Raw genomic sequence first — 23,282 nt, forward strand, 5'->3', positions numbered from 1 at the left:
TGTTGTAGCCTCTCCCGTTGCGGAGCACAGGCTCCGGACGCGCAGGCCCAGTGGCCATGGCTCATGGGCCCAGCCGCTCCACAGTATGTGGGATCTTCCCGGACCGGGGCATGAACCCGTGTCCCCTGCATCGGCAGGCGGACTCTCAACCACTGCGCCACCAGGGAAGCCCTTTAGTAGTTTTTTTTAAAAATAAATTTATTTTTGGCTGTGTTGTCGTCATTGCTGCATGTGGGCTTTCTCTAGTTGTGGGGAGAGGGGGCTACCCTTTGTTGTGGTGCGCAGGCTTCTCATTGCGGTGGCTTCTCTTGTGGCAGAGCACAGGCTCTAGGCACGTGGACTTCAGTAGCTGTGGCATGCGGGCTCAGAGTTGTGGCTTGCGGGTTCTAGGGCGCAGGCTCAGTAGTCATGGCGCACAGGCTTAGTTGCTCTGCGGCAAGTGGGATCTTCCCAGACCAGGGCTCGAACCCATGTCGCCTGCATTGGCAGGCTGATTCCCAACCACTGCGCCACCAGGGAAGTCCCAATGCATAATATATATTTTTAATTGGAAAATGTATGGAATTTTCAAAATTGTTTTCCTATACTGACTTCCAGCTTCATTTGCACCAGGATCAGAGAATATTCTGTATGACGTGATTTACATGAAACTTGTCGATTTACATGAAACTTGTTGAGAACCGCTGTGCGGCCCAGTACATGGTCAATTTTTATGTGTTCCAGGTGTGCTTTGAAGAATCTGTATTCTGTATTTGTTGGGGCAGATTGTGTATCTGCCTATCTAGTCAAGTTTGTAAATCACATTAGTCGCATGTCCTATATCCATACTTAGTTTATTTGGGTTTTTTCCCTATCAATTAAGAGGAATGTATTAACATCCCCCCATTTTGATGATAGACTTATCCATTTTTCCTTATAACTTGTCTTTTACATACGGAGACTTACTAGACACACAGGTTTAGACTTTTTCCCCTTAGGGAACTGAATCTTATAGAGCGGTCCTTTGTTTCCATTTAATTCATTCTCATTATTCTAGTTTCTTCTACAGGTTTAAAAGATATACACTATTTCTGTTCTTTAGTGGTTACCCTTGAAATTCTGCCCTCCATATTTAACTTTACATCTAAGGTTAATTAATATCTATACCCTCCCCATTAATAATGCAAGGGCTTTTAAAATACTTGAACTCTGATAATCTGCCTTCCAGATTGCATGCTATTCTTATCTAGCACTTTTGTTCTATAATTTTTAATTCCACAAACTAGATAACTGATAGAAATACATAGTCACTGTTTATATTTACCTATGGTTTACCATTTTCTTTGCTCATTATTCCTTCCTATACCTGAGACCTACACCTCCCAAAATCATTTCTTTTATCCAGAAATACATTTTTTAGAAGTTCCTTTATTGGACAACTGTTGACAGAAAACTATTTTTATCTGAAAATGTCTCACTTTGCCCTCATTCTTGACAACAGTTTGAGAAGTCTAATGGAAACTCATTCATTTGTAAGTGATCTGTCTTTTCTCTTTAGTTACTTTGAGATCTTCTCTTTGCCGTTGGTGTTCTGTAGCTTCAACATGATATGTCTAGGTGTGGATAATTACTTACCTTGCTTGCTTGTAATACTTTTTGGATCTAAGGATTTACCGATCTCATTTCTGGAAAATTCTCAGCCATTTACATTCTCCTACATTGTCTTTCCCTCATTCTCCTTCCAGATTATTATATATATTAAGCTGAGCTATATGAAACTGTAATTTTACAGATCAAAAAGGTCTCATATTGGTAATCTTACTTGGTTCAACCTATAGACCTTTTATAACTATTTTTTATTAACTCCTCTTTCATATTTTCCATTTTCATATCTCAGAAATCCTTTCTGGGTAATGTCTGACTTTATCTCCTACTTCAATGTACTCTTTCTTCAGCTATAGATACCTGCTGTTAAGCACATCCTTTGGGTTTTTAATCTCAATGACTTTTAAAAGTCATGTTTTAAAGTCATGTTTCATACTCTCTTATTCCTTACTCATTTTCATCCATCTTTCATCTCTCTAAAAAACTTTGTATGCTCCTATTTAATTGTCTATATACAAGAGTGCAATAGCTAAAGTGCCTTACAGGTCTAAATCTTACTCTTTGGTTCTAGTGACTCCAACTATTGGTAATATATTTCTTTGTGTGTTTGCTAATCTTTGGCAGGGGGGAGGGGGGTGGTTAGGGGATGAATCTGTGGGAATCTTGAAGGGCCTGGGTTTACAAGTTTCATCCATGAAGAACTGGTATTTGTTTCTGTTGAGTGTCAAAGACACAGTCACCTGTAGCCCTTTCATTTCTTAAGTTAGTGGTTCCTTGATCATGCAGGAAGTATAAACTAGAGCCCAACACTCATGTGAGCCCAAGACCATATAAACAAATCCAAAATGGAGACTATATTTATTCTAAGTTGTTATGAAGATGAGTTTCCTTGTCTCCTTTTGCCAACAAGTAGCTTTTCTTTCATCTTTTCTTTCTTTTTTGAAATGTCCTAGATTACCCTTTCACCAAGGGTAATTTGAAGATGTAGTCACTTCAAATATCCAAGAGCTTTATGTAGGAGTCTTAGACTCAGTTCCCCATAGACGAAAATCTCCTGTCACCCAAATCTCTAAAGCTTTTGTTTTACTATTTGACCCCAGCTTCCACGTTATTTTTTTAACCACTCTCATTTCAGTTCCCTGGTGTTTTTGTTTGTTTTCCTCCTTTAGAATTTCCTTTAATTTTTGTACACTTACTGCATTTAAAAATTAAAAAAAAAAATCTATCCAGCATTTAGGTGTTTTACACCTAAAGGGCTTTTCAAAGTATCTAGTCTGCCTTACTAACAGAAACCTATAACCTTCCTTTTCAGTAATTTCTAAGAGAAACATTAATGTCTAAATGTTATCATATGTATTACCATGTTCTGTACATGTAACTATTACAGTTTCATTAATTAGGTAAATGGTGAAGTCAGTCTAAATTAATTAAAAGTCAGAATCACAGAAGTTTTTAGAAAGAAATAATGTTTGATTGCCATCAATAACACAGACTATATTTCATCTTGGCTAAAAAAGCTTTAAGTACATATACCAAATAATTTTAATTACAAGTCTCTTTTATTCATTACACACTCTATAGAGCTAGAAAATAGGTTGTTCTTCTAAGTAATTGAGGTTGACTCCTGAGATTTTTATATTTATTTACTAATAAGCAAATTAATGATTTTAAGTAGACTGAGCAAAGTTAAACTTTTGCCCCCCAAAAAAGGAATTCTTAAATAGTGAGTAGAAAGAAATGACATAATTTACATAAACTGCAAAGGTATCAGACTCAAATTCAAAGCATTATACCTGGATGAACCAAATATTTACTTGCAACTCTAGAATAAAAGTTACAAACTCTCTAAGCTAACTAAATTACTTGACTGAGAAATTATGAAAAAGTGCTTTATTTAGGGAGTTTCATAATCAACTACTAAATTAAATTTCGGATATCCTGCAAAACGTTTTAACAAAACTACAAATTTAATTTCTTAAAAACTAGCATTGAAGACTACAAAAGGACATTTTCCCCGTGAGTATAAGATTAGCCGATAGTATAAGATTAGCCGATACTTTACCTCGCCAGCACTTGCGCATTCCTGGGCTCTTCTGTGGAGTGCAGCCCACGTATCTTCATACCTAAGAAAAGCACAAAATAATTCAAAATACAAACCACACATTAAAAAAATTCTACCTATGTATACGTATGGCTGATTCATTTTGCTGTGCAGTAGAAGCTAACACAACATTGTAAAGCAACTGCACTCCAATAAAAATTAGTAAAAAAAATTCTACCTAAAAATGAACCTGTTACACCCTGTGGTGTCGGAAAGGAAAGCTCAAAAAATAATGGAGACACATTGTAAACACACAGAAGTCAACTTCAAGGGGCTTCCAATTGCCAAATCTGGGACAACCTGAGCAACAAAACAAATAATGGTAGAAATGGGTTATAACTCATGGACTAAAACCAACAGCCATGAGTTCATAGTGATTTAAATAAACAGTTGAATGGGGCAGAAGGGAAAAATTCTTCCTTGCAGTAGAATTCCAATTAATAATGATAGAAAAAATGAGAAAAATAGAAAATCACCATTTGGTAAACACAGTACTAATTATTTCAGGCAAGAATTCTAATAGATGCTAAAATTAGTGGGTGAGAGTATAAAGAGAAACAGGATATTTTCATAGTCTCTAAGTATCTCCCCACAGGATACTTATTAATTTAAACGGGGGAAAACAGTATTAAAGTGGAGAAACCTGGCAGACACTTCCTTAACCAAGTGGTCAATGTTAACATCAGCAGTAAGGAGACATATCAACGTCATGTGCCTACTGATACAATGCACTGGAGGACACAACATTATTCTTCTGTTATTCTCACCATAAAAGCACTAACTTGAATTTAATCATGAGAAAACAGCAGATAAACCCAAAATGAGGGATATTTTGCAAAATAACTAGCCAGAAATAAACCCATGCATATATGGCTCAATTACTTCACAACAAAGGAGTCAAGAATATACAATAGGGAAAGGAGAGTCTCTTCAAGAAATGGTGTAGGAAAAACTGGATAGCCACATGCAAAAGAATGAAACTGGAAAATTATCTTATACCACACCCCAAAATTAACTCAAAATGGATTAAAGACCTGAATGTAGGACCTGAAACCATAAAACTCCTGTGAAAAAACATAGGCAGTAAGCTCCTCGACATCAGTCTTGTGATGATTTTTTGGATCTGATACCAAAAGCAAAGGCAAAAAGAGCAAAAACAAACAAGTAGAACTACATCAAACAAAAAAGCTTCTGCACAGCAAAGAAAACCATCAACAAAATGAAATGGCAACCTACTGAATGCGAGAAAATACTTGCAAATCATACATGTAATAAAGAGCTAATACCCCAAATATGTAAAGAAATCATACAACTCAATAGCAAAAAACAATCTGATTAAAAAACAGGTAGAGGCTCTGAAGAGATATTTTTCCAAAGACATACAAATAACCAACAGGTACATGAAAAGTTGCTCACTTCACTAATCATCAGAAAGTGCAAATCAAAACCACAATGAGATATCACCTCACCCTTGTTAGATGGCTACTCTCAAAAATACAGCAAATAATAAGTGTTGGTGAGGATGTGAAGAAAAGGGAACCTTTAGTATACTGTTGGTGGGAATGTAAACTGGTGCAGCCACTATGGAAAACAGTATGGAGGTGCCTCAAAAAATTAAAAATAGAACTACCATATGATCCAGCAATCCCACCTGTGGGCACATACCCAGACAAAACTATAACTTGATAAGACACGTGCACCCAATGTTCACAGCAGCACTACTCACAAGAGCCAGGACATGGGACCAACCCCTTTGCCATCTGCAACAACATGGATGGACTTGGAGGGCATTATGCTTAGTGAAATAAGTCAGACAGAGAAAGACAAATACTGTATGTTATCACTTATATATGCAATCTAAAAAATACAACAAATGAATGAACATAACAAAATAGAAACAGACTCACAGATGCCCAGAACAAATTAGTGGTTACCAGTGGGGAGAGTGAAGAGGAGGAGGGGCAAGAAAGGGGGAGGGGATTAAGAGGTACAAACTACTATGTATGAAATAAGTAAGCTACAAGGGTATAGCACAGGGAATATAGCCAATAATTTATAATAACTTTAAATGGAGTAAAATCTATAAAAAGTTTGAATCACTATGTTGTACGCCTGAAATTAATATTGTAAATCAACTATACCTCAACAAAAAAACTTTAAATAAATAAATAGAAAACAAAATAAACCTGAACTCATAGGTACAGAGAACAAACTGGGGGTTACCAAAGGCAGGGGGTGAGGGGTGGGGTGTGGGTGTGTGTGTGTGAGAGAGAAATGGGTGAAGGTGGTCAAAGGTATAAACTTGTAATTATACATAACGTACAGCACGGTGACTAGAGTTAATAATACTATATTGTATATTTCAAAGTTCCTAAGAGAGTAAAACATAAAAGTCCTCATCACAAGAAAAATTTTTTAAACTATGTGTGATAATGGATGTTAAGTAGATTTATTGTGGTGATTATTTTGCAATATATACAAATATTGAGTCATTATGCTGTACACCTAAAACTAATATAATGTCATATGTCAATTATCTCTCAAAAAAAAAGTTCAGGCTTAAGAAAAAAGAACTCAAATCAACAATCTAACTTCACAACTTAAGGAACTAGAAAAAGAACAAACTGAACCTATAGCTGGCAGTAGGAAGGAGACAACAAAGAGAACTAAGAAAACAATTCCATCTACAGTAGCATCAAAAAAATTTTAGGAATTAACCAAGGAGGTGAATACTTGACAATGAAGACTACAACATATTGCTGAAAGAAATTTTAAAAAAGACATAAATAGATGGAAAGATATCCCACGTTCATGGAATGGAAGACTTAATATTGTTAAGATGTTGTCAATAGCACCCAAAGTAATCTACAAATTCAGTGTAATCCCTATCAAAATCCCAATGGCATTCTTTGTAGAAGTAGAAAAAAATCCATCGTAAAATTCATATGGAAGGTCAAGGGATCCTGAAAAGCCAAAACAATCTTGAAAAGAAGAACAAAGTTGAAAGACTCACACTTCTTGATTTCAAAACTTACTACAAAGCTACAATAATCAAAATCAAATAATAATCAAAACAGTGTGGCACTGGTATAAAGGGAGACATATAGGCCAATGAAATAGAGAGCCCAGAAATAAACACTTGCATGTATGGTCAAATAATTTTCGACAACTGTGCCAAGATCATTCAGTGGGGAAAGGATAGTCTTTTCAACAAATACGCTAGGGTGCTGGGAAAGTGGATATCCACATGCAAAAGAATGACGTTGGACTCTTACTTTAACACCATACACAAAAATTAACTAAAAATGGATCAAAAAATCCAAACATAAGAACTAAAACTATAAAACTCTTTGAAGAAAACATGGGGAAAAGCTTCATGACATGAGATTTGACAATGATTTCTTGGATATAACACCAAACGCACAGGCCACAAAGAAAACAGACAAATTGGACTTAATCAAAATTAGAAACTTTTGTGCATGAAAGAACACAATCGACAGATAAAAAGGCAACCAATAAAATGGGAGAAAATATTTACAAATCACATACCTGATAAGGGATTAATCTCCAGAATATACAGAAAACTCCTAACACTCAACAACACAAAACCACCCTATCCAAAAACAGGCAAAGGACTTGAATAGATATTTCTCTAAAGAAGATACATAAATGGCCAATAAACACATGAGAAACTCACCATCATCAGTCATTAGGGAAATGAAAATCAAAACCACAATGAGATACCACTTCATACCAATGAGAATGGCAAAAAAAACCCAACCAGCCAAACAAAAGACCCCCAAAACAAGTTTTGGTGAGAATGTGGAGAAATGGCAACCAGAGAAATGTGCACTGCTAAGGGAATGTAAAATGGTGCAGCTGCTACGGAAAACAGTATAGGGGTTCTTCAAAATATTAAAGCATTACCATATGATTCAGCATTTCCTTTTTTCAGTATATACTGCCAAAAAACTGAAAGCTGGGTCATGAAGAGATATCTGCACACCCACGTTCATAGCAACATTGTTTACACTAGCCAAAAAATGAAAGCTACCCAAATGTCCATTAATGGATGAATGAATAAGCAAAATACGGTACATTCATACAATGGAATATTATTCAGCCTTAAAAAGGAAGGAAATTCCTTTGAATTCGTGGTGATCATTTTGTAATGTACAGACATATGGAAAAACTATGTGGTGCACCAGGTACTAACATCGTTTTGTAGATCAATTATACTTTAAAAACAAGCGAGCAAACAAACGAATAGAAAAAGAGATCAGATGTATGGTTACCAGAGGCGGGTGGGCGGGGTGTGGAGGGAGGGGAATGGAATGAAGGCAGCGAAAAGGTACAAACTTCCGGTTTGTAACATAAGTAAGTACCAGGGATGTAATATACAACAGGATGAATATAATTAACACCGCTGTATGTTCTATATGAATGTTGTTAAAAGTCTAAGTTCTCGTCACGAGGAAAAAAAATTCTTTTTCTTTTATTTTGTACCTATATGAGATATGGATGTTCACTAAACTTACTGTGGCAATCATCTCATGATGTATGTAAGTCAAGTCATTATGTTGCAATACCTTAAACTTATACAGTACTGTATGCCAATATCTCAATAAAACTGGAAGACCAAAAAGGAAGAAATTCTAACAAGCTACATGGATGAAACTTGAAATTATGTTAAGTGAAATAAGCTAATCACAAAAAGCCAAATACCGTATGATGCCACTTATAAGAGGTACCTAAAGTAGTCAAATTCATAGAAAGAGAAAGAATGATGGCTGCCAGCGGCAGGTATTTGCAAGATCAAAAGAGTTTTGGAGACTGGATGCACAACAATGCAAATGTACTCAGTAGTAGTGAATTGTACCCTAATAATGGTTAAGATGGCAAGTTTTATGCTATATGTATCTTACACAATTTTTTAACAATTAAAAACATTTTACGATTTAGGTATATGCTATTTAAAATGGTCTTTCCTCCACTCAATACTAGTTCCAAAGAGACAGACTGTGCTTCAGTGCAATGAACAGACACATTACAGACATTCCTATGGCGGCAAATTTTTCATGTTAAGTCCCCAAATGCACCCCATTTCCCAAAACTACCATACACATAAGTCTACAAGTCTAAAGTAAATCGTTCAATGAAGTTCTTTCAACTAAATCCCTAGATTAAAAAAATAAAGATATCAAGCAAACAGTACACCACTGATTAATTTTTACTCTATCTCCTTTCATGTTCACTTATGTTCCTCACTCAACAAAACCAAACAGGAAATTAATGTCAAATTAAGCACTCAGAGAAGAAAAATCCCCAGATTTTGCAACCATAAAAAGAAACCGAATAAAACGTTAGAAAAGAGAAAGCAAAATGGAGGTATAGGTGATTGTGTCCTAACACAAGCTGATAAGGCGAAGGAGCACACCCTCTACTGTACACATGGCTCCCACTTATCCATCAGATGCCATGTTACGAGGTACAGAAATGCATATAAAACATATGCAAACCATATACTTATTTTTATAACAGTTTTATTGAGGTTTGATACACCATAAAATTCATGTGTTTTCCTTTTTCTTGGCCACACCATGTGGCATGAGGGGATCTTAGTGCCCCAACCAGGGATCAAACCTGCGCCCCCTGCAGTGGAAGCTCAAAGTTTTAACCACTGGACTGCCAGGGAAGTCCCAAAATTCATGCTTTTAAAGTGCATAATTCAGGACTTCCCTGGCGGTCCAGCGGTTAAGACTTCACCTTCCAATGCAGGAGGTGTGGGTTCGATCCCTGGTTGGGGAGCTAAGATCCCACATGCCTCCCAGCCAGAAAACCAAAACATAAAACAGAAGCAGTATTGTAACAAATTCAATAAAGACTTTAAAAAAGGTCCACATCAAAAAAAAAAATCTTAAAGTGCATAATTCATCCAAGATGTAGCACACCTCAGTACTTCATTCCTTTTCATGGCTGAATAATATTCCATTGTATGGAGACATGAAATTTTGTTATTCATTCATTGACTAATGAATATCTGCACTGTTTTACTTTTTGGCCATTATGAATAATATTGCTTTATGAATGATAGTGCTATTATGCACATTTGTGTACAATTTTTTATGTGGACATAAGTTTTCAATTTTCTTGGTGTGAAACTGCTAGGTCACATGGTAATTCTACTTTTAACTTTTTGAGAAACTACCAAACTATTTTCCAAGGCAGTGATTTTACAATCCCACCAGCAGAGCATAAGGGTTCCAATTTTTCCACATCACTGCCAACACTTGTTATTGTTTGTCTTTTTGATTATAGCCATGCTAGTGGGTATGAAGTGGTATTTCATCGTGACTTTGGTCTGCACTTCCCTGATGACTAACGATGAGAATTTTTTCATGTGCTTATTGGCCATTTGCCTATCTTTTTTATGGAAATGTCTATTCAAATCCTTTGCCTATTTCTTCACTGGATTATTTGTGTTTTTACTGTTGAGTTATAAAAGTTATTTATACATTCTAGATACAAGTACCTCAACAGATGTATAATTTGCAAATATTTTCTCCCATTCTGTGGACTGTTGTTTCACTTTCTTGATAGTGTTCTTTAAAGAGCAAAAGTTTTTAATTTTGATAAAGTCCAATTTATCTTTTTTTCCTTTGTTACTCATGCTTTTGATGTCATCTAAGAAAATCACGTATTTTAATATTAATCAGCACGTCAACAGAAATGGAGAAGAAATGGTAAAAAAATTAAGAATCAAAGTAAAAAAGAAAAGAAAATTATTGGGGCCTCAAATCCAGAATTGATTTTCTTGCAACAAAGAAACCATAATACATGCACGTGATAAAGTTATTGATTAGTAAACACAACAGTGATCAAGATGCTCAAAGTCTGAATGGCCTTTGTATTAATCAGTGAAATGCAAAAGCCCCTCCAGGAACACAAGTAAGTAAATAATTTCCAATCTCCTTGTTAAGGTAAAATTTAGTTATTTTAAGGTTTCTATCTATAAGGTTATAAAATACTTTTAGACAATAGTCAGAAGTATAACCTTTTTATTCAAATGAAAACACTTACCTGCTAAGTAATTCTAGTCCAGCAGAGCACTTTGGCAAATATGGAACAGTCCTGCCAAAAGAAACACTTGTTTTATTAAAAGCTGCTGCTGATTTAGGCCAACTTAAAAAAAAAGTTACGTATAATAATTTTGATGCTGTCAATCATAATGTGGAATATTTTTAAATCACTAATGGCAATTGATCTAAACTTTTAGAAAAATGTATTGTTATTCCAAAGTTAATATACTGCAATATACTATCAACCATCAATTTGCCCTATAGATCTTTTTTTTTTTTTTTTTGGGGGGGGGGGCACGCGGGCTTCTCACTGCTGTGGTCTCTCCCGCCTAGGAGCACAGGCTCCGGACGCGCAGGCCCAGCGGCCATGGCTCACGGGCCCATCCGCTCCACGGGCACGCGGGACCCTCCCGGACTGGGGCACGAACCCGTGTCCCCTGCATCAGCAGGTGGACTCTCAACCACTGCGCCACCAGGGAAGCCCTGCCCTACAGATTTTTAGCATACAAGAATAAACACTTTAATAGAATGTTAGCTAACAAGAAATTTTTTTAAAAGCTCCTCATCTCTAGGTTTAAAGTGAAATTTGGTCATGTGCTTTACTTTATTAAAAATGAAAAACTGCACAAATTATACTAGTGTTTTCATATAAAACAGATAACACAGCTAAAGAGGCTCACTTGCCAAGTACTGTTTCATTATCAATTTGCTTCTCAATAATGGAGAACTTTTACTGTGCTCTTAATATACAAATAGAAATGATTAATTGTGATCAAATAGCCATTGACTGTCAAGGAGTAAAACAATTACATGTCACCATTTTTCAACCATTTTACAATTTTATCAGAAAAATTTCCAGTGTTACAAAATTTAGAAAGAATCAATAAATTGTTTAGTCAGATGCATTCAACAGATATAAAATCAAAGTAATTATCCTATCATGACTACAACCAAAAGTTGTATGAAATTTAAGTCATAGTAAATTAAATCAGGACAAGCTTACCTGGGTTTGTTTTTTACTTTAGCTTCTCTTGATCTGTCACTTAAAGTCTTCAGCCTATAATTCAACAAGTATAAAATATCATATTTTTACAGCTTAAGAGATTTCTTTCAAATGCAAATTTCACAGCTCATAAAACTTTGGGTTGGATAAGCTAATTTTTTTTTAGCAAGAATTAAGCACCTCTACAGACAAAAATATTTGTTTACATCACAAATGGAAAATTTATAGCAAATATTTTTATATTTTTCTTGCCCCAAATCCCTTTTCTAGAAACATTTCCTAAATATGACTGGACTAGAAAACCTCACTACTCTGGCAACATCAGAAAAAAAAAGTGGTCTCCATAGGTGAACTTGATCGGCAACGAAGATATCTAAGCAGCACATTTTTTTTTTTTACATCTTTATTGGAGTATAATTGCTTTACAATGGTGTGTTAGTTTCTGCTTTATAACAAAGTGAATCAGTTATACATATACATATGTTCCCATATCTCTTCCCTCTTGCGTCTTAAGCAGCACATTTTTAAGTAGATAACTATGCCAGGCACTGTCTAAGTGCCAACATTCAGAGAAATTTTAGCTATTGATAAAAGGCTTTCTAAAATACATTACAAACCTCCTTCATTAAAGAGGTCTTGGTACATTCTATTGAACATTTTCTGATAACTCGGCATCATTATCATGAATACCAGTGACTGCATTTCATGGCAAAACAGTACTCTCCTTAGATGTTTCTGAACTAGGAATGTCTCTTCATTTACCAACTCGAAACCAATCTAAAGTGGTTTTCTGAGTTTGTTCAGGATCCTACATCTATTTCTTCAAAATTTAAATTTTCCATCTCTACCATTGGTCATCTGGTATCAGCTACCACTTACTGCTTCTGCTAGCTATTTAACTGTAGCGGCCTACTCCCCTTTTATTTGCTTTTTAAAATTATTGGGCTGGGAAACATAAACGGGCTAGAAATACATATGTAAAATAAAATAAATAGGCTCTTCTATATATAAAATATGAAGTTCATAAACTTCAATGTTTTTTCACTTCACCAGCCCAATTTTTACCTACCTTTAACTGTGGACTCTGTATCATATAACAGACTGCCAAAAAGCAAATGCTAAATTATGAGATAATCTCAGATAAAATGAGATATCTGGACATGTTCTTCTTAATCTGATTACTTCCACAAATATTCATTTCTAAATAGAGTCTGAAGCATAGGCCACAGTACCCCAGCTAGCTCCACGAAGCATTTGTAAAGCTAGACACAGGTGCTCCTTTCTCAAGACACTTTACTGCACTCAGTCAGAAACTGTCCTAGCATACAAGGTGACTCTCCTATGAATGCCCCAACCCTTTGTTGTACAGTTGTACGTGCAAGCCCTGACAGAGGATAACAACTTTTTGGTCAATAATGCGTGGCTTAAAACCAGAAAGGGACTTCTAGTGTCAAGTCATTTTTTTTAACAAGTTGCAGTGTCAATTTCATACTAAGATTTTTTTTTTTTATATTGTTCTATGTTCTTTTTCAAAAACTAAAATATTGATGAGATCAATTCCAATACGATGTTAAAAAGACTTAGCAATCTCTTTAATACAAAACTATTTGTATATATCTCTCCAGATGAGTTGAATTTAAAAAGTCTAACCTGTCCCAGAAAAACAATATAAATTTTCAAGCTTAGCTTGGAAACTAGTAAATCCGGTTTAAACTAAGATTAAGCAACAGCTACGGAAAGGTATTTTAATAGCCATTCAACCATTTCCACTCCAAAAGCTGAGAAAGGCACTTAGTTGTGACATCCGAGGTAGAATTATACTAGGATAGGCAGACACAGCAGTGCATTATACTCAAAACGATTCTAGTATTATATTCAGTGATTTGGGACAATTCCATATCGTTAGGTGTTACAAGGATATTGAAAGCTCACTGCTAAGACCCTCTTTGAACCATTCATTATAAGACCTAGCAAATCTTTAGGTTAATATTTCAAATATTTATTTCTGAAAAAAATGTTAAATTTCTTAATTATAAGATATCAAATGTGGGGTTCTCCTCCACACTTCCCCAAAAGAAAGAAAGAAAAAGATAGTTTGGAATAAAAGAGAAAGGAGGAAGCTTATAGGGAGCTGAAAATAAAATTGTTGGAAGGTCAGTAAGAGCTTCCCCAGGTGGCTCCTTAACAACCACTTACTTTAAAAATTGGTCTTTAACCAAATGTAATGTGTGGAATTTATCTGATGTGGATTTGAACAAATCAACTGTACAAAGACATTTCTAAGAACCAGGAAATTTGATTATGGACTGGAGAACTGATAATATCAAAGAATTAGTGTTAATTTTGCTAGGTATGATATTGGTGTTGCATTTATGTATTTTTTTCCGAGATGAAAGCTGATGTATGAGAGATGTAAGAGCTTAGTCTGGGGTTTACTTTATAAATAAGGGAGAGACAAAGCAAATGTGGTAGTAGTCGACAACTGTTGAATCTGAATAATGAATATATGGGACTTGCTGTGTTATTCTATTTTTGTATATGTTTAAAACTTTGTAAAAATAAGTTTTAATAACAAGAAAAGCCTTTTATATATTCATCTTTCCTCATCACACCTTCTCCATATAAATCATCAATATGCCAAAATTCAGAATAGAAACTGCTGTAGAAAACAAAGTAGCAAGAAGAATGTTGGAAACAGTGAAGAAAGTTCAGGAGAGAAAAAGATAAAATAAGAATAATAGTCAATGTAACACTTTAAGTTGAAAAAAAATAAGGTCAGACCCCCAAAAAAGCAAGACAGTTCTTTTTGAAGTATATACTCAAAACTCAGAATTCAACTGAAAGTAGCTTACCATTTTTATTTGGGGATAACTCTATTTAAGTTTCTCACAGTGAGTCTGTGCTGGAAACAACCCGCTAATAAAGTCCCACAATGTCTTGACACACTGAGAAGGAAATACTGAGCTGAGTGAAATACCCCAGTTTCCTAAATCATAAAATAGGAGTATTGTACTTACCATAATGATTTGACACAATAAGTAAAGGAAATATGACTTTGGCAGCAAACTATAATTGTAAATTATAAAACCAATTCAAACAAAAAGTATAATTAAAAACTATCTCCAGGGCTTCCCTGGTGGCGCAGTGGTTGAGAGTCCGTCTGCCGATGCAGGGGACACGGGTTCGTGCCCCGGTCTGGGAGGATCCCACATGCCGTGGAGCGGCTGGGCCCGTGAGCCATGGCCGCTGGGCCTGCGCGTCTGGAGCCTGTGCTCCGCAACGGGAGAGGCCCCAACAGTGAGAGGCCCGTGAACCGCAAAAAAAAAAAAAAAAAAGATCTCCAAAGGTAGTAAAAATTATCACCATCATGAAAGGTAAGAAGCCAAAAAAAAAAAATAAATAAAGGTAACAAGCTATGTACATTACAGGGTCAAAGTAAAATAAAGTAGAGGTCCCCCGATGCACCAGTTCCCATAAAAGCCTTCTCCACTGTTCCTAATCGTCTTCACAATACCGCATACCCCCAGGGAGACGTGAGTGCTGCTGTGTGAGTATATTAATACACAGACTTCTAAGTGAGCCACCTGACAATTATTTTCTACTGGAAGCAACTAATGCACACTTCAGAGTTCAAAGCACTTACCTTCAAATTCATGACACCACAATACTTTATTTTTAGATTGTTGCAAAGACTTACCTTAATTTGACCCCAGCACGTTTATTTTTTTTAAGCTTTACGGAAAATACTAAGAGGGAGGCATCTTACTACGAAACGGAGATAACTAGCAAAATTGCTTAGACAAAAAGTTTATAAAGTAGTTACACAGAATGAGAGGTGGAGCACGACAATGACTGATGAGCAGGAAATGTGCTTTCTGGACCTGACCGGATGGCATGAGGGACCTTGACGGCATTCCATTTATCCTCACTTCAATTTCCTACTCATCTAACCCCATCAGCTATTATGAAAGGTGAGGATGGCTGCTTTAAAACACCACAAAATGTGTTAATTACCATATTTTGTCCTTTAAGGCTCATTTTCTTGTCTCCATTGTTCCAACTCTAAATTCTGTTTATGAATAAAAATCCAATCTATTATATTTTTCCGTTAATGTTTATCATTTTTTCTTTCTTTTCTAAAGCCAAGATCAGGAAACACGAAAGCATTAACCACACCTAAAAGTGCACATGACCCCAAAGCTCTGAAGGCTGAGAGATTCACACAAAAGCCAGAGACTCAGGAAGGGGAGAGAGGACTATACCCTATCTCTATCCTAATCACCCCCAGACACACCACTTCGGTCCTGACCTCTCTCCTGAGTGTTTCATAAATTTCCAGCTGCTTCTTGGACCTCACAGCACATTCACTGTCAACTGCTCCTTCTCTCTCAAAACTACTCAACTTCTCTCCTGTTGGTAAATGACATCATTATCTAAGATACTGCAAAATTAACATCCTCAATTTCTCCACCTTTTTCACTTCCTAGTCTCACATTTTATGAAATCGACCAGTGCCTGTCATGTCAGGACTATTCCCTCCTTCAATTTCTATTCTCTCTTGCCTGCCCCCTAATTATAGCCTTCTTAATACTCTCCCTGTTCCCCATCTCTAACCCTCCCATCACATCGCCTCCCAAATTATTCTTCCAGAAATATAGGTAGGCTCAGGCCGCTCCCCTCCACAAAAACCTTCAGAAGATTCAGTCAACCTAAAAATAAGCAAGACCACCCTATATAAGATAGCAACCTCCCACCCCAAAACCCATTAACCTACTTTATTTTTAGCAACAGTACTTATGACCTTCTAGATATTCTGCCTCCTGCCAGTAGAATGAGCGCAGGGACGTTATTTGCTGTCCGGTGTATGCATTCTCCGCTGTAACGCCAGTGCCTGTCAACACGTAAGCACTCAATAAATATTTCATAAATGAATTAATTTAGCAAAGCACTGAAGACCCTCTATTATCAGACACTAAACTTCCTTTCCAGGTTCCTCTCCCACAAGAGCTTCATCTCTGAAATCCCTCACCCAAATCTATCCTCATCCCTCCTCATTCTTCAAGGCCCAGTCTAGAAGCCACCTCCTCTTTGAAGCCTTCCATAATGCATCTGAACTAATGACTCTTTCCTCTGGGCTCAAAAATCACATCACTTCTATCTTTCACATTCAGTTCCTTCTCCTTTGCTTTATGTTTACCACCAGTCTAGGGCATCCGGAGGGCAGAAACGGTTTTAGTTAACTTTGTAGCCCCAAGATCTAGTCCAATACATAGACACTGGCAAAGAGCAGGTGAAACTGAGCCTGTGGCCTCTTAAATCTTTTTTTTTTTTTTTTAAGAAATGAAAAAAGCTTCTATGATAAAGAAGACTGAGTTCCTAGCCTAGTGTCTGCCACTTGGTAGGAACTCAGTAAATGCTTATTAAGTCAAGTTGAATATTGAGATGTTTTTCCTGCTAAAGGTAAGTAATCATGGAAGAGTCAACATTTTAGGCAAAACCTCACCATTTTACCACACTGTGAATTAGAATGTTAGCTCCTCTCCTTTGAGGTTTTGATACTACAGAAGGGAAGAAGAGGAAATGAGTGCAGTGGGCAGGGCTGGACGTCAGGGCAGAGGTGGCTTTGAGGAGGAAGCACCCACTATCTAGTTGCAACACTTGTATCCATATCCAAAAGCACCCAGAGCATTTACAGACAGGAAACGCCAGGCAGTGACAGGCAGCTGCAAACCCTTGGTAGATCTGATTGTCAGTTTCCTGAAGGGTTTTACACGCCTGCAGGCTTCAGTCCTGGGGCTGTGGGTCACAACTGCTCAGAAGGTAAAAAAATCAAAGACCAGAGTGGATTTGAAGTAAATGCTTCGGTGGGTCCAAAAGTCTCCCTCAGAGCTCAAGCCAGTCCCTAAAAAGTGGATGTTCTGTGTGAACTCTCCGAAAGGCTCCTAGAGCTCCGAGGGAGTTAAATCAGATGAGGATTCATGTAGGTGAGGGGGCAAGAGCGAAGCTGGGAGGCAGTCCCCTCCCGTGGCCTTTGGACTAGCTGGCCACCTAGTTAGGCCAGAAAGAAAGCAACATTATTTCTAGGTTTATCTCGATTTTGACATAGCTATTATTATGAATAAAAAATTAAAAATTACAAAAAAGATCACGAGTCCATGGACGATTTAGAGTCCCTTGAAGGCCAGCAGCAATCTTTCCACAGCCCTCAAGCTTCATTTTTTCTAAGTTTGAATGGAAAGTTGAAATTTTTTATGTCCATCAAATATGCTTTAATCACTAATGTGACATTCTCTTGCAGGCTGATAAAGAAAATTCCTATTTTACTTAAAAAAAAAAATAATTGCCTACATTCCAGCTCCAGATATATGAATTTCAGAAACTGAAAATGAGCAGAAAAGCCCTGAGGAGAGGCTGCTGCTATGGGCTGCTGTGAAGATCCACGTGAAGGAGCTCAGGAAAGCACCAGGCCTTTCTTCTACTGAGTTCCTGCGGCAACCCAAACAGATGAAGTTTCCAATTATTTTGTTTCCAATTATATTTTCTACGGGCAATAACAGCAAGTTCTAAAGGAATGCCAGGTCCAGTTGGGTAGTTTTGAGAGGTAGGGTCATGTTGCTTTCATCCCTGAATCCCTCAGTGCCTTCATGCAATATATACATGAAGCTGTGTTTAATGTCACCTTTTCCCAGCCTGGCAAAATATTAAAAAATACGTTGATCTTAGGCTGAATATGAAACAGTTTACTAAAAGGAATTACATGGATTTTTTCTTGTTAAGAATCGCCTAGGAGAGCACCTCGATACATAAGGCAACTGCTAACAGCTATAAAAGAGGAAATCGACAGTAACAAAATAATATTGCGGGACTTTAACACCTCACTTACACAAATGGACAGATTATCCAAAATGAAAATAAATAAGGAAACAGAAGCTTTAAATGACACAATAGACCAGATAGATTTAATTGATATTTATAGGACATTCCATCCAAAAACAGCAGTTTACACTTTCTTCTCAAGTGCACACAGAACATTCTCCAGGATAGATCATCTCTTGGGTCACAAATCAAGCCTCAGTAAATTTAAGAAAATTGAAGTTATATCAAGTATCTTTTCTGACCACAACACTATGAGATTAGAAATAAATTACAGGGAAAAAAACGTAAAAATCACAAACACATGGAGGCTGAACAATACGTAACTAAATAACCAAGAGATCACTGAAGAAATCAAAGAGGAAATCAAAAAATACCTAGAGACAAATGACAATGAAAACACGATGATCCAAAACCTATGGGATGCAGCAAAAGCAGTTCTAAGAGGGAAGTTTATAGCTATACAAGCCTACCTCAAGAAACAAGAAAAATCTCAAATAAACAATCTAACCTGACACCTAAAGGAACTAGAGAAAGAACAACAAACAAAACCCAAAGTCAGCAAATGGAAAGAAATCATAAAGATCAGAGCAGATATAAATGAAATACTAGCAAAGATCAATAAAACTAAAAGCTGGTTCTTTGAGAAGATAAACAAAATTGATAAACCATTACCAGACTCCTCAAGAGGGAGAGGACTCAAAACAATAAAATTAGAAATGAAAAAGGAAAAGTTACAACAGACACCACAGAAATACAAAGCATTCTAAGAGACTACTACAAGCAACTATGCCAATAAAATGGACAACCTGGAAGAAATGGACAAATTCTTAGAAAGGCATAACCTTCCAAGAATGAACCAGGAAGAAACAGAAAATATGAACAGACCAATCACAAGTAATGAAATTGAAACTGTGATTAAAAATCTTCCAACAAACAAAAGTCCAGGGCCAGATGGCTTCACAGGTGAATTCTATCAAACATTTAGAGAAGAGCTAACACCCATCCTTCTCAAACTCCTCCAAAAAACTGCAGAGGAAGGAACACTCCCAAACTCATTCTATGAGGCCACCATCACCCTGATACCAAAACCAGACAAAGATACTACAAAAAAAGAAAATTACAGACCAATATCACTGATGAATATAGATGCAAAAATCCTCAACAAAATACTAGCAAACAGAATCCAACAACACATTAAAAGGATCATACATCACGAACAAGTGGGATTCATCCCAGGGATAAAAGGATTCTTCAATATACACAAATCAATCAATGTGACACACCATATTAACAAATTGAAGAATAAAAACCATATGATCATCTCTACAGATGCAGAAAAAGCTTTTGACAAAATTCAACACCCATTTATGATAAAAACTCTCCAGAAAGTGGGCATAGAGGGAACCTACCTCAACATAATAAAGGCCATATACGACAAACCCACAGCAAACATCATTCTCAATGGTGAAAAACTGAAAGCATTTCCTCTAAGATCAGGAACAAGACAAGGATGTCCACTCTCACCACTATTATTCAACATAGTTTTGGAAGTCCTAGCCACGGCAATCAGAGAAGAAAAAGAAATAAAAGGAATACAAATTGCAAAAGAAGAAGTAAAACTGGCACTGTTTGCAGATGACATGATACTATACATAGAGAGTCCTAAAAATGCCACCAGAAAACTACTAGAGCTAGTCAATGAATCTGGTAAAGTTGCAGGATACAAAATTAATCCACAGAAATCTCTTGCATTCCTATACACTAATGATGAAAAATCTGAAAGAGAAATTATGGAAACACTCCCATTTACCATTGCAACAAAAAGAATAAAACACCTAGGAATAAACCTACCTAGGGAAACAAAAGACCTGTATGCAGAAAACTATAAGACACTGATGAAAGAAATTAAAGATGATATCAACAGATGGAGAGATATACCATGTTCTTAGACTGGAAGAATCAATATTGTGAAAATGACTATACTACCCAAAGCAATCTACAGATTCAATGCAATCCCTATCAAATTACCAATGGCATTTTTTACAGAACTAGAACAAAGAATCTTAAAATTTGTATGGAGACACAAAAGACCCCAAATAGCCAAAGCAGTCTTGAGGGAAAAAAACGGAGCTGGAGGAATCAGACACCCTGACTTCAGACTATACTACAAAGCTACAGTAATCAAGACAATATGGTACTGGCACAAAAACAGAAACATAGATCAATGGAATAAGATAGAAAACCCAGAGATAAACTCATGCACCTATGGTCAACTAATCTATGACAAAGGAGGCAAAGATATACAATGGAGAAAAGACAGTCTCTTCAATAAGTGGTGCTGGGAAAACTGGATAGCTACATGTAAAAGAATGAAGTTAGAAAACTCCCTAACAGCATACACAAAAATAAACTCAAAATGGATTCGAAATCTAAATGTAAGACCGGACACTATAAAACTCTTAGAGGAAAACATAGGAAGAACACTCTTTGACATAAATCTCAGCAAGATCTTTTTTGATCTACCTCCTAGAGTAATGGAAATAAAAACAAAAATAAACAAATGGGACCTAATGAAACTTAAAAGCTTTTGCACAGCAAAAGAAACCATAAACAAGACGAAAAGACAACCCTCAGAATGGGAGAAAATATTTGCAAATGAATCAATGGACAAAGGATTAATCTCCAAAATATATAAACAGCTCATGCAGCTCAATATTAAAGAAACAAACAACCCAATCCAAAAATGGGCAGAAGACCTAAACAGACATTTCTCCAAAGAAGACGTATAGATGGCCAAGAAGCACATGAAAAGCTACTCAACATCACTCATTATTAGAGAAATGCAAATCAAAACTACAATGAGGTATCACCTCACACCAGTTAGAATGGGCATCATCAGAAAATCTACAAACAACAAATGCTGGAGAGGGTGTGGAGAAAAGGGAACCCTCTTGCACTGTTGGCAGGAATGTAAATTGATACAGCCACTATGGAGAACAGTATGGAGGTTCCTTAAAAAACTAAAAATAGAATTACCATATGATCCAGCAATCCCACTACTGGGCATATACCCAGAGAAAACCATAATTCAAAAAGACACATGCACCCCAATGTTCATTGCAGCACTATTTACAATAGCCAGGTCATGGAAGCAACCTAAATGCCCATTGACAGACGAATGGATAAAGAAGTTGTGGTACATACATACAACGGAATATCACTCAGCCATAAAAAGGAACGAAATTGAGTCATTTGTTGAGATGTGGATGCATCTAGAGACTGTCATACAGAGTGAAGTAAGTCAGAAAGAGAAAAACAAATATCGTATATTAACGCATGTATGTGGAACCTAGAAAAATGGTACAGATGAACCGGTTGCAGGGCAGAAGTTGAGACACAGATGTAGAGAACAAATGTATGGACACCAAGGGGGGAAAACAACGGTGAGGTGGGGATGGTGGTGTGCTCAATTGAGTGATTGGGATTGACATGTATACACTGATGTGTATAAAACTGATGACTAATAAGAACCTGCAGTATAAACAAACAAAAAACTAATACTAAACTTTCTTTGGGTTATTTCTATGAAAATATGTTAATATAAATGTTTCAGACATCACATGAAATTTCTAAAAATCTTATATGTTCTGGTCTAATGTTGTAAGTCATAATTCTAGGTATTACTTTAAAATGTGTATCTCAGAAATAACTAAATTTCCTTGTCAATTGCATTATTATGAACTTTCATCAAATCTTTAACCGTGGTCATTTTTAAGTCTTTTGTCATTTACAGACAGTTCTGGGTGTACTCTGATGTTTCTGCAAAAATGTTCCTATAAAAGGGTTTCATCTTCAAGGAATTCATGGAAAAGACTCTGACAAGTACAGGTTTCTGGTAACTGACTTATACTGCTGAACTGAATAAATAAGCATTTTCAGAACTCTAATGGAAAACTGATGAATTCATAAAAGTGCTAACAAAAAATCAAGATAAAAAAAATTAATTACATGGGACTGAGTGAACTGATGAGGATGATTATAATTTTTGTGACTTTCTGTTTGAATAAAAAAAAAAAAAGAATCGCCTAGGAATTGGTGGACCTGACAAAGGTGAACATCAGAGTTTAAAGGTGCCAGTCACAGACATCCCTTGAAGATGAGTTATTTCTCTGCCAGGTGACAGGCTAATGGCACACACTGACAGTCCAGTGCTTTGTCAGCTGAAAATGACCTGTACAAGGAAGCCAATGAAGGGCCTAAACGGAATGAAAGCCCTCTCAGAATGTCTAATCCCAAACTGGCCCCAGTTTATGGCATCTTCAAGAGGTAAGGTCAGTTTCCAAGGCGTTCTACCCAGATCCCCTCAACCCTCTCCCTATCTAAACTCAGGTTTTCCAGATCTCTCAGGATGGTTTGGGTCCAGAATCTATATTCCTTGGTAAGCTGAACCTTCTTCAAGCCAATGTCAGGAGAATGAATGGGTTCAAAGGCAACCACATGACCTAGGGAGTTGCCGTAGTTGTAACTCCCAAAAGATAGGCTGTTTCGCCATCAAGTAATTCCTTGAGCTGATGACAACAGGGCTGTCCCAGATGTGTTTACCTGTGATCATTCTCACGCTATCGTTCCAGCATTATAC

The 23,282-nt window shown here is 36.5% G+C and overlaps 1 protein-coding gene across 1 annotated transcript in view; it reads right to left on the bottom strand.

Moving 5' to 3' along the window:
- DTNBP1 (dystrobrevin binding protein 1) overlaps positions 1-23,282 on the bottom strand; it is a 124,645-nt gene that overhangs the window by 99,788 nt on the left and 1,575 nt on the right. Inside the window, exons 2-4 of the mRNA XM_027128417.1 lie at positions 11,768-11,821; positions 10,766-10,816; positions 3,647-3,707 (exon numbers count right to left, since the gene is read on the bottom strand). Of these exons, the coding sequence (XP_026984218.1) occupies positions 3,647-3,707; positions 10,766-10,816; positions 11,768-11,821 (166 nt within the window). The remainder of the gene's footprint in view (positions 1-3,646; positions 3,708-10,765; positions 10,817-11,767; positions 11,822-23,282) is intronic.

This window comes from Aethalodelphis obliquidens, unplaced genomic scaffold (assembly GCF_003676395.1).
Source record: "Aethalodelphis obliquidens isolate GAN/ISIS:26980383/991018 unplaced genomic scaffold, ASM367639v1 scaffold34, whole genome shotgun sequence".
NCBI lineage: Eukaryota > Metazoa > Chordata > Mammalia > Artiodactyla > Delphinidae > Aethalodelphis > Aethalodelphis obliquidens.